This window comes from Pseudorasbora parva, chromosome 7 (assembly GCF_024679245.1).
Source record: "Pseudorasbora parva isolate DD20220531a chromosome 7, ASM2467924v1, whole genome shotgun sequence".
Lineage (NCBI taxonomy): Eukaryota > Metazoa > Chordata > Actinopteri > Cypriniformes > Gobionidae > Pseudorasbora > Pseudorasbora parva.
Window position 1 is genome coordinate 8,772,121 of NC_090178.1, and position 13,439 is coordinate 8,785,559.

At 37.3% G+C, this 13,439-nt stretch overlaps 1 protein-coding gene across 2 annotated transcripts in view; it reads left to right on the top strand.

Moving 5' to 3' along the window:
- The first annotated feature begins 3,163 nt into the window (after nucleotides 1-3,163).
- The window catches only part of rgl2 (ral guanine nucleotide dissociation stimulator-like 2), a 39,241-nt gene continuing 28,965 nt past the window's right edge, over nucleotides 3,164-13,439 (top strand). The window contains exons 1-2 of one of the 2 annotated variants that reach the window (XM_067447987.1): nucleotides 3,164-3,491; nucleotides 4,198-4,366. In XM_067447987.1, the coding sequence (XP_067304088.1) occupies nucleotides 4,208-4,366 (159 nt within the window). In that variant the 5' untranslated portion in view covers nucleotides 3,164-3,491; nucleotides 4,198-4,207. The remainder of the gene's footprint in view (nucleotides 3,492-4,197; nucleotides 4,367-13,439) is intronic. The other variant, XM_067447988.1, reaches the window with a different exon arrangement.

The following is a 13,439-nucleotide window of genomic DNA, read 5'->3' on the forward strand; positions in this document are numbered from 1 at the left end:
TTTTTAATATAGCCTACCAATAATTAAATAAATTGTGTGTGTGTGTGTATAGGCCTATATATATATATATATATATATATATATATATATATATATATATATATATATATATATATATATATATATATATATATATATATATATATATATATATATATATATATATATATGGAAGTTACTTCTGTCAAAATATCAGTCAATTTATTTAAAATTTATTTAAAATAAAACGTTAGGCAGCATGATAAAATGTTTGGATTACTATTATGTATACAAAATTGTGTATTTGTTGAAATAAATTAAGATGAAATTCGTGTGTACAATATTTACACAAAATAAAAACGTATGCATAGCCTATAATACACACACACACACACACACACACACACACACACACACACACACACACACACACACACACACACACACACACACACACACACACACACACACACTACAATTTATTATTGTAATTCATTATATATTTACTAGTAGTATACATGGGGAAAAAATAATATAGGCTGTTAAGTTTTTTGGGAAGAGCACTAATAAGGTACTTCTGTCCAAATATCAGTCACTTTGACCAGGTTTATTAAAACAGTTAAGTAAGGGTGTCAGATAAATGCTTCAGCTTCTTACATTTATGTCCACCTTACATTATATTGTTTTATATACAATATAAAAGCAAAATAATTTAGACCACTTTTGTTTTACATTTTTATCCTCTTGAAGATGAAATGTTTCATTTCACAACACACAGCCTACTGGAAACACAAGTAAATGAGCTAGATCAAAACAAAACAAAATCGTGAGATATCAAACACAACACATGTTGTGATGATGCTAGCGCTGGAATGTTCAAAATGGCCTCTGGCGTGTCTTTTGTAAAGCATTTCCCTGAGAATCCAGCAGGGGGCGCAAACACAAAAGATGCAAGGCAAGAGAGACTGACTTCATTCATGTACCGAATTACAGCCAACTCCAAACAGTCTGCATTTAGTAGCATTTGGATTCTTTCTATCTTAGCGATTCTTCATTCAAACATGAAAGTGTTGTGTGTAACATACGTTTTATACAAGAAGTTGCCAAGTTAGAGAGCAGGTCTAAAGAGCTTGATAGAAGGGATACATTATTCATAAGCACCAAAGCACTGTTTTAATTAGTCCACTCTAACGAATTGAATAGCTCACATTACCAATGCTTTTATTCACCATAACAACCTTTTAATAAACACAGAAATCTCCCTGAGATGCAGAGCTCTTGCATAACACACACACACACACACACACACACACACACACACACACACACACACACACACACACACACACACAACCTCTAACTTTATAACAGATGGATAGTGCCCTGACAAACTGAGTCACAATATGATTTATTGTGCACGTACAGTAACATTGTTTTAAAATGGAAAATTGTGAGCTTATTCATAAACATAATTTAGTGGCTTTTGTAATTGCTAGACATTTATTGTTAGAATAAACACATTAGGTCATTCTAGTTTTCCCAAATCCCCTTGGGCTGCTAACTTATGCCATATGTGGAGCACTATAACTGGAAATAAATTATAATGGACTATTGTATGAAGTTTATTTGGCGGCTAAAGCAACTGATTGTTTTCCATCACACAATTTACTTGCATGCTGTTTTTTTCCCTTATTTTTGTTGTCAGATGTGTTCTTGTCTTCAAGGCCCTGCCATAAAAATATAGCAAGGTCAGAGTGGAGTCCACAGCTGGCTCTCTGCTCAAGGATTAGCTTTAAATAATCACCGTGCCAGGACTGCCCAGCCATTCAAAGCATAAATCATTTACATCAAAATCTTCAACACCACCGGCCACTTAAAATGCAGGCCGTGAAACAACACCAGGCAATAAAATACAACCTTGACAATGTGTGAGAGTACACACACACACACACACACACACACACACACACACACACACACACACACACACACACACACACACACACACACACACACACACACACACACACACACACACACACACCTTAATGGGACTTCTTATTGACATATTCTTGATAAATAAAGCTAATACTTACAATTTGGTTGGGTTGTTGACACATAACATCAAAATCAATTGCTATTAGTTTAAAAGTGTTATGTACGTATAAGAGCATTTTGCTGTAGCGAGTTTTCTTCTCATTTCTTTTGGGATTGAAATGACACAAATAGACCTATAATGTGGTTTAATATGATCAAAATTAATATGTCTTGGCACCATAATTGTATAATTACATAAGAGACAAATGAGACAATTAGTCATTAGACAAGTAGCTAAATACTTTTGTTATAATATCAAATATATTTAATATTTTAATATAATATATATATATATACACACACACACACACACACTTATATGATGCAATAATGTTATTTCAGATGAATGAGGAAAAAAAATATTATATAAAAATACAATTATTTAATTTCAGATTAATAAGGGGAATAAAGTGGCTGTCGTAGCAGCAAAAAAAAAACATCAACAATAACTGAAATTAAAAAGTAAAATGTTTAGATGTTTGAAAGAGTTTGATGAATTGAGTTTGAATTAAAAAATAATTGCAAAAAATGTATTATATTTAAAAAATAAAATATGTTTGAGAGGATAAAAGTGGATAGAGTAGCAGCACAAATGACAATAAAATAAAAGCAATTCAAATATTATTATTTTATTTCAAATGAATGAGGGACATAAAGTGACTGGAGTAAAGCAGCAAAATAAAAAATAGAAATTATATTTATTAAAAATATATAGTGGTTTTATTAAAAAATAAAGTGGCTGGAGTAAAGAAAAAAAATAGCAAAAATAAATTATATTTAAAAAATAAAATATTTGTATTCAAATGGTTGAGAGGATAGAGTAGAGTAGTAGAGCAACACAATTACATAATAAAATTAAATTAATTGCAAATAAATATGAATGAGGAATATAAAGTGACTGGAGTAGCTAAAGCAGCAAAGTAATACAATAAAATAAAAGTAATTGCAAAAACTTAGGGAAATAAAGTGGCTGGAATAGCACCAAAATCGAATAAAAGATTTCGTTAGGAAATGTGAAATAACTACGCAGCGCGTCCTGCATAGTTATTCCACAAGAAATTGGATGTATGCGTTGCGGGGGCTTCCAGTGCTTCGTTTATCAAGCTAGTTCTGTCGCGATGCGTCCGGTGCGTAGACACCGCGACGCTGCCGCTCTGAATTTACCGGGCATCGCTTCTCATCAGTGCGTCCAGCCAATGACCACACGCGCTGGAGCAACAGCAGGAACTGCGCCCAACGCGCCGCTCGCGCGTCACCAGCGCAGACCTCACCAACACGCTCAGCTCTTCGCCTTCATCGGGCCGATAAGCGTTGACAAGCGAAGCAGGCGGGGAGAGATATGGAGGGACAGAAACTCTGACTTCCGAGGAATCTACACGCAGGGGCAGATGGACGTGATACTGCTCTCCTAACAGGTATTTGTGCGCCTCGGTGTGATCGCGCAGGCGAATGTAGAGAGGGGGTGAGCTGTCCTGTATGAGGGCTGTTGCAAACTGGAAGTTCACGTGAGAAAAGTCATTAATAAAAGCGTGCGGGGTCCTGTGCGAGACGTACTTTGACATCGCTGACATTAATAACATTTGACGAAATTCCGTCCTTGGGTACTTCCCTGTTAGATTCAGTAAACTGAAATAACGCAGTTAAGCTGAGTGCATTACGCAGGGCTGGGGTTAGATGAAAGAAAGCTTTATTTTCCAGCTAGGTTTGACCTAATTCATTCTTGTTTTGCACACTAATACATGCTTATCCCTAAATGGTGAATGGATGCATTCAAAGAGCAGTCACCCATTTAAAAACGTGTCATGTTTATGAACCCGCACTTGCTTAAAAGATCTTAGAGATTTTGGTTATTGTTGTTTGTGACAATGGCACTGAGTTTTGTTGGTGAGCTGCGCTCTTTCCATCCTTCTCTTCCTGAAAGAGATCTCTATCTGTGGTCTAATATAAATACCAGTGAGGGAAAGGAGACAAGGCAAGGGAGGGGCCTGCATTCAAATGTGAAGTTGTCTCTTGGCAAAGGGAAATGTAAATGATGAAAACAAATGATCTACCAGCGCGAATGACTCCCTGTTGCTGCGTGTTCCTCTCCGAATGACCTCAGTTTGTTTTTTTATGGGCCAGCAGCACCATCATGCTCCCCCGTAGTATGAAAACATCTGGAGTCGAGCTGCCTGGAGTGGGTCCGAGAGAGGTGCCTCTCATTGGATATCGACCCTTACAGACAGAGGTCGACGGATCTCCGGATCAGCTGTGGAAGGAGAATGAACACAAGGATGCAGATCACACACAGGTAAGATGGCAATGATGTCCTGATTAACTTCTTATCATCGTTAACATATAATGATGGATCAAGAAGAGATACAACACCTTTAGTAGGATCTGTAGGAGATCAATGCAGAAATATGAAGAGAAAAACAACACTGCTGTGTCTATCTAACCTGTTGTCAGAATGTATAAACAACACGTACTAAGAGTACAAGCAAATGTGCTTATAAAATATATATATATAAAAAAAAAAGCTTAGGGTCAGTAAGAAATGTATACTTTTAGTCAGCAAAGATGTTTAAAAAAATATATATATTCTCACATAGTTCATTTGAACTTTCTATGCATCAAAGAATCCTGAAAAAATGTATCACGGTTTCCTCAAAAATATTAAAGGTAAGGTAGGCAATCTGTTTTTTTTAATTGTTTTTTTTTACTATTGCTGCATCTAAATATGCCTTCTTCCATACTATAAAGTAGGTAAAAAACAGTATGTGAGCCGAGTAGTTTCAGTTGTAGTAAACAGTAGGCAATAAGTTCCCGGTGAAACTGTACACTCATGTCACGATACAATGCTTATCAAAATATTCTAAGCCAAAATTAGGGCTGTCAATCGATTAAAATGTTTAATCGCGATTAATCGCACGATTGTCATGAGTTAACTCGCGATTAATCGCAATTTTTAGCAATTGTAGATGTATCTTAAATTAAGTTTAAATTAAGTTTTTAATACTCTAATCAACATGGGTATGGACAAATATGCATGCTTTATGCAAATGTACATTGATTATTAGTGAAACCATACTTATTCAATAATAATCAATACAGCATAAAGACTAGACGTATCAAAGGTCATAGATGTTTATCTAAGAAATTGTTTATGTCTCTTAAGCCTAAACTTAAAAATTAAGAGTAAGTAGTGATTTCTCTCATATTAAAGCAGCACTAGGTAACTTTTCAACCTTCATAATATATTTTCAAGACTCTTGTGATAAAACATCGACTTACAATAGGTTGAATGACACGTCTGCCATAGCCTGATGGGGTCTGTATCGTTTTTAATCGTACTTTTAAACTTCGGGTTTCGGGTAGTAACCAGAGAAAAAAAAGAACTACAAAATTCGACTGCTTTACGGCATATACGTCACTTCCACCAACACCCACACTTCCTTACATTCGGACGTGCGAGCCCAACTTTGTTCGTCGGATAATATAGTCATGTCCGAAGCAGCACAGACAAATAAGAAAGACAAGGTTTTGTTGGAGGAAAGCAAAAAGAGGAAACTAAAAAGTGATGGGATTAAAGGCAGGACGAGGATCAACATGTGACCAGCGTTTGCTCGTCGGCGTGAGCTGAAGGAGGCGTGCCCGACCGATGCTGTCATGCTTGTTACAGTGAGCTACCACTCAAACATTGAACTGAAGTATCATATAGATTCTGTAAAACGGTAACAATAGACTACTATAATGACACTGGCTTGTAAGCGTGAGCATCGTGATTATTTGGCATTTGAAAAATATAAAATGAAATTATATTCATATGACATGCTGAAACATATGCCACTGACTGTACCTGAGATGAAGACATTTCACACGCGCCGCCAGAAGAACACCTGCATGTGAACTCCTCCTGCAGTGTTCAACTGTTAGTGCTGCACCAACCCGCGGGAACGCTTTTATGATGTTATTTGGCCTGCCCCGCACCACTGTATATATTTTTACAACCCGCCCCGCACCCGCGACCATTAAATAGACATACGGGGTCCGCGGGTTATGAGACAACCCGCGCATCACTAGTTCAGGGCTATCAGGGCTGTCATGTCAACAAATGCACGCGCGATGGCATCCCCTGTTGTAGGATGACAGAGCTTATGACAGTAGTTGAGGACATTATTTTTTCCCAACTGTAGGGGGACCCCGAGAGCAAAAGTTGCCAAGTGCTGCTTTAAGAATGTAAAGGGAGTTTTTACACTGGCAGTTTAATTCAGAGCAGGGCACAGTTCGTATGAAAAATTGGTAATGTGTACCAGTGAGTGCACCAGAACCACACCAAACCTGGGGGAGGTCCATATTATACGAGTAGGAATATAGTGTGGCCCCTTTAAGAGATCCGCATTCCCTATTGAACTGCTGGTATTTTGCGTGTACGCGCTGAACTGGGCCGCGATTCACGTGGACAGTGTGAAGAACACGGACTCGGGAGTGCGCTTGTTCAGGAAAGTACCTGTGCATTCGTTTTAGCCGATTGTAATGTATTTAGTTGAATAAAACAGGTGTACTGTAAGCGGTGATGGTGTTAATGATTTACCTCGGATATGAGCGAGAGTGAGCTGCAGTGCATTGCACTCAGACTGCAGAGAATGTGCTCAGTGAAAAACGCACTTTTCTTTCTGGAGTCTAATAAAAGCTAAACAGAAAATATGGTAGCTTATGTAGGCAATAACTGCACTTTTGGTTTAGAATATTAATGTTAATGTCAACCCTTTTCTTTCCCTATTAATGTTTACTGCTGCATCCTTTGGGTCTGACTGCTCTCACTTTTTCCAACTACGGGCTATGCCATGGATCAAACAGAAAATACGCGCTGTGTTAACGTGCGTTAATAAATTTAATGCCGTTAAAATTAATTTGCGTTAACTTTGACAGCCCTAGCCAAAATAAAGAATAGGGTTTGTTTTTGTACTTTTTTATTATTATTAATAATAATATTATTAGTATTGTATTATAATCAGGACCCACAAATATTCCCCCATTGCATTATTATAGATTATTCAACATTATATATAGTCTAGTGATGTCACTGAAACTACTGACTTCGTGGATTGCATGATTTGGATTGCGTGTTAAACTTCCCAACTGCTGAAATCACGTGACACTGGCAATCCGAATCATGAATCAATACGCTGATTCATGACCCTTTGAATCTTTATTTGAGGTTTGAAAACAAATGCGGAAGAGAAGACAATGCTGAATAAAGTCGTTGTTTTTGCTATTTTTGGACCAAAATGTATTTTCGATGCTTCAAGAGATTCTAATGAACTAACTGATGTCGAATATGGACTACTTTGATGATGTTTTTATTCCCTTTCTGGACATGGACAGTATAGTGTGCATACTCTTAGATACGCTCTTGGACTAAATATAAAATATGTTAAACTGTATTTCAAAGATAAACGGAGGTCTTACACCCGTAGAACGTGGAACAACATTAGTGTGAGTGTTTAATGACATCAATTTCATTTTTGGGAGAACTAACCCTTTAAATTAATTGGAAGTGTTTGGGATGTGCTGGAGGAGACTTTAGAGAGTGCTAGACCATTGCATTGTCAATACAAGATCTTGGACAAAAATTGATGTACCTCTTGATGGAAATAAATGTTGTGATGTTATTTCCATCAAGAGGTGCATACATTTCTGGGTTAGAGTTCTCATCAAATAGGGTTAGAAGAACTGCTGCCAATCATATAACATGCTAGAAACATGATAATCACTGCAATAATGATCCAATCATAGACTTGTGAGCACTTATCTAAAGGGTTAGTTCATCCAAAAATGATGTGACTACAGTGGTTTAACTTTAATTTTAAACCCTTTAAATCCAAACAGTGACTTTTTTTTGGCCGGGCAGTGTACTTTTTATCAGTTGCAAAACCAAACGTAGTTCTTTATCGTTACAGTTATCGGCATTATTGTGTATTTTAGTGTGCCTTTTAAATAACTGATTTTTTGTGCATCCACATGTACACAAAAGATTGCATTTTTGTCACCTTCTATGGCATTTTTGCATTTTAAAGTTCTGGTTAATTTTTAACCTTGGTTAAAGCACATGAATACTACCAACAACAACAGCAACACCATTTCAACTAAAGTGAGAACAAATATTTCTCCGTCATTGGGTTTCCTTGCTTACCCTTATAAAGTTTTTCTATGGCAATGAGAAGGGCACACATTTATCATACAGTTCACATGTTTTATCTTACTGAATGCACTGGTGTTTCGTGTTAGATCAGCTTTCACTTGTGGATTAAAAACTTGAAACAGGATATTCAGCCAAGCTGTGACCCTTTCTCTTAGTTTTCATCTGAAGTGTTGAATGCCTCATCCCCATGAGACATATAATCATAAGGAAACTGAAGCTACAGTTAGTTGGTTCTAAGAAAAGCTGCTTTTGGTTTGACTAAAGGAGACCGTGACAAGCTGCAAATGCTCGTTTAAAGGGAATCGATTATGTAACTAACTGTGGTGATATAAAGAGGCCAGAATGAATGTTAATAAAATTCAAATACGCTCATCTGGTGCTCTCCAATTGACCTGCTTTGTGTTTGTTTTAGCCTGCGTTGTTTTGTTTTAGAAGTACTATGGGGTGGTGAGCTTCTTATCAGCCTAAAGCAAAAGTTCTCGTCCACAGCTGATTGTGACCCCACCTGGTATTCTCTCACGCTCCGTTTATACACCGTCAGCTGCTGCAGGCGGGTTTGAGATTACACGTCAAGTAGCTTACACACATATCAAGTGCTTCCTTAAAATCAAAGGAGCTTTCAAATGAGCCACGAGCACTTATTAAAGGGGTCATAAATTGAGAAATCAAATTTTCCTTGATCTTTTGACATGCAAGTCAAATGTAAGTACACTCTACTGCTGTATAAAAATATCCTTTAAGATTCCTTGTTACTCCAAAAACAGTTTTTATTGAAACCGGGCTCAGAAAACATCTTGTTTTGGATTTTGTCACATTACGTCATAGTGCAACAAAAGACTAGCCTGACAAGCCAGACCCACATCAAGATGTCTGGTCTGGAAACTCACCATAGACAGGGCTCAATCCGAGGGGCGGGATAAACGGTTGTCTTTCAAACTCCCTCTGCACGCGATAGGATAGCGCTACACCAACCAGAGCAACGAAGGTGAAGCAGAGCTCGTTGATAGATTAAACATTCGCCGTATCCGGTCGGCTAAACTCTGAACACATCTTCCCTTCTTAAGAATGACTTCAGTGCCGTTCTTTGTTCTTTTCTCAGAGAAAAGCTCAACTCCAAGTCTTCCAGAGTCGCGGTCAAAGCTGATTCGAAAGACCGCCGTTCGCCAGTTTCTGTGTTTACTAGAAGCACGCAACTTGGCCGTCGTCATTATGGCCCCGCCTACCGACTCTATACACGATGTGATTGGGCCGGCAAGAGTTAGGGTAATACAGCTCAGAAGGGTATTGAGAGTTGCTAGACGACACTCGCTGGCAGATTAAATTTGCTGCCACTAGGGTGCGTCTAGATTTCTAGGCTAACAAAAGACCGCCTCTGCAGAAGATCATCCATGCCTACTTCTTACATCATTGCCTCTTTAGCCCCGCCCACTGATTAGGGCATGTCATGTAGTAGTAAATACGAGAGTGATGCAAACACAGGATTACTCCAGCAATAAAACGATAGAGACGCCTCTGAGGATTATAAGACGTTTTGAAGTGACAAGTTGTGTCTTACAGCCTTCCTTATGAGCCAAATATTAAAGGACTAGTTCACTTTAAAATGAAAATTAGCCTATGATTTACTCACCCTCAAGCCATCCTAGGTGTAAATGAATTTTTTTTCTGATTAACATAATCAGAGTTGTATTAATAAATATCCTGAAGCTTTTACGCTTTATAATGGCAGTGAACAGGGTCAACGAGTTTGAAACTCAACAGAGCACACCCATCCATAATAAATGGTCTGACGGAAGCTAGATATTTTAAATATGGATATTTCTCTTACAAAACCCCATCAATTAGCTTCAAAAAGCCTTTATTAACCACACCTACCATATATAAAATAATAAATATATCATATATATATATATATGATATATTTATTGATATATTTGATATATTTATATATATATATATATATATATATATATATATATATATATATATATATATATATATATATATATATATATATAACGGAGGCCAGCTAGTGGTAGTTGCTGTGTGAGTAAACCTCACTCCTCTGACCTCAAGAGATGCTCTAGTGGCTGACACTAGAGGTTGCAGCCTTTAGTCTCCTTGTTAGAGCGTCCGATTCTCATGCCGGCGGACCCGAGTTCGAGTCCCGGTCTAGATATTTCTTTAAGACTGCAAGGGAAGCTCGGCTTCCCTTATAATTTCACAAAATTAATGGTCAAATATGTACTATTGTATTAACATTTTATTGACTAAAAATGTGTTAGAAAATGTTTATCTCAAAGACGAGTTCGTTCAGAATCAGTTACATATAGCAGGTCGGCTGACTCGATTTCCTCCTCATACATTCCCGCAGCGTCACAGTGCATTTCCCTATTGAAGCCCAGCGTCCATTGACTTCAATGGGGCTGCTTTGAACAGTTTTTTTCAGCGCTTCGAAACTAGACGGTCATTGGATAAACGCTGCGATTATGTCCCGCCCACGGACGCTCAGCGTCTCTGGGGATGAATGGGAAGTGGCCTGGCCCGGACTCCGACCTTCTGCGTGATGATTGGAGGGTCTGTCGAAAGACTGCATCTCCTTTTGACTGACAGCGATTCTGTACTATAAGGAATCACTGAAGCTATTCGCGCTCAGTCCCATTGCGGATTTCTCAAGTTCAGTCGAAATAAAAACTGCTGCAACCTATTTCTTTGATATTTGCTTGGCCAAATTGCTTGATTTTCAAAAACATTTCACACAATTATACACCACATTCCTTGTTTCAGTTTTACAGAGTTAAATATTTTTTTAAATATTTTTTTTAGATCGTTCATTCATTTATTCATTCATTCATTCATATAACGTTAGTAGGCTAGGTTAGCGTCGTGGGTGAAACTGCGCACGATGGCAGACGGTGCTAATATTGTCGACCTGATTTTGGCGAAGCCATTTGAAAGTGTTCCTTATGAGGAAAAACTTAGAATTAAACAGCAGGGCAGATCAACACCTAAGATTGATTTAGTGCAAAAGATAGGGAAAAATAAAGACTCATAGTTGGTACGACAGGGTCACAGACCATTTTCTTGAAAAGGAACGTAGGGCAGAATTTACTTTTAAATAAATAGACAATTTTATGATGTAGGCCGAAAATGAGCTTCCCCTCTCTGACAGACCAGTAGCCACCACTGAGATATATATATATATTACTGTGTTTATATTTATTTATTATTTTATATATGGTGTTGGTGGTTAATAAAGGCCTTTTGAAGCTAATCGATTGGGTTTTGAACGAAAAATATCCATATTTATCATATAATAATCATATAAGAATATCATATAATGCTTTTTTCATTATCATTAAGTCAAATGACAACAATTATATATGTAAATAAATGAATGAAATATGAATAATTATACAATAATAACAAATATAATAAACACACACACACATTATTATTATTATTATTATGATCATTATTATTTAAAAAAATAACCACTTGTAGCGTTTTGAATTAAGCATTTGTTATACAGCATACAAATTATTAATAGAAAAGTATATTTTTATTTATTTAATAATAATAATTTATTATTTATTTTATATATTAGATAAACTAAAGGCATGTACCATTTTGTAGTATGTATCAAGTTTGACATAATATCAGAGTTGAAAAAAAAACTCTGCTTTACATTCACTGAATAAATGTACATATTATTGTATTGATTTATATTGGGGATAGCTAAATAGAGAAATCCAGAAACTGCCATTGAAAACCCCATATTGATTAACCAATAATCTGAAGAATGAGCGTGTGTCTGTGTCTAGGTTGGTCAAGGCCCCTTAGACTTTTTTCTTCACAACATCCTGAGTATTGACTAGAAATTGCTGTACCAAGGGTGAATTCATTCAACACTTGGCTTTCCCGGTCTAAAAACAGAAGCCTCGCTGGCTCATACAGTGCACTGTAGTAACTTCCCTCCTGCTCAGGTCACATGACCAGCTCACAGCTCTTTGGTAAATAATGCAAAAAGCCCACTATGATAGGGACTTGCTCGGATGACACAAAAGCAAGGCCAGAGAAGACTCAACAGGATGAAACTAGATCCGGCCCTCTCTTGATTCTTTAATGACTGTGGCAGGATGCATATGTGTAGGTCAAAATGTGTTTGCAGTCATCACCGTGCAACTTCCTTGTCTGTGTGTGTGAGTGTATCTGGGTGTAACATAAAAACAGAGAGAAAGAGGGAGGGAGGGAGATACGTTGAGGGTGGAGAGCTAGGAGGGCTAGATAATTGTTTAGCTAAAAACAACCTCATCTGACCCAGTTTGTCTGCAGAGCGCTCATTATGTCCCCAGAACGCTGCACCGTGGGCCACATGCAGCACCGTGTGTCACACAGAAAATGCCAGCACTGCATCGACCAAGCCTCTCTCAGTCTCAACAACAGAGCAGAAATGATTGACTGATTTCCATTAAGCTGCATTGTGATCGTCTGTGGCGAGTGCTCAGAGGCAGTCATGGTGTGATTTCGATTAGCAGAGAAAGAGGAAAAGTTGGTCGATGCAGTAATAGATGAGAACACAAGAGGGGAGATAAAAGAGAGAGCGAGACGAGGTATTCATGGAGGAGGCAGAAACAATAGGTCTCTGTAAATAGCTCCCTTGTGATGTATTTATGATGCGTTTCAGTGAGAATGCAGCCGGCAGAGACATAGAGGGTTTTTAAATGTTTGGAAGGTAGTCGTGTTAGCTGGAGAGAACTGGGGCTTTTAAAAAAAAATACATTTTCATTCATAACTCACAGATTACTCCAAATATACTTGTCCTAAAGACGGCCTTATTGTTTGATACTAATTAATATTCTTTTCTTTTTTTTCACCTTTATAAGGCATTCTTTTAGTTACCATGAATACATGTGTTTTTAAAGAGAATGCCTTTTAAATGGATATTTCTCCAAAAAAAAAAAAAAAAATTTTTTGTCATTACTTACTCTTGTGTTGTTCCAAACCTACATGAGTTTCTTCTGTTGAACACAAAAAAATATTTATCTTGAAGAATGTTGCTATTCAAACTGATGACAGGAGCCATTCACTTCTTTTTTCCTACTATGGAAATCAATGGCAGACGTCAACTATTTTAATACCAACATTCTTACCTTCTTTTGTGTTCAACAGAAGAAAGAAA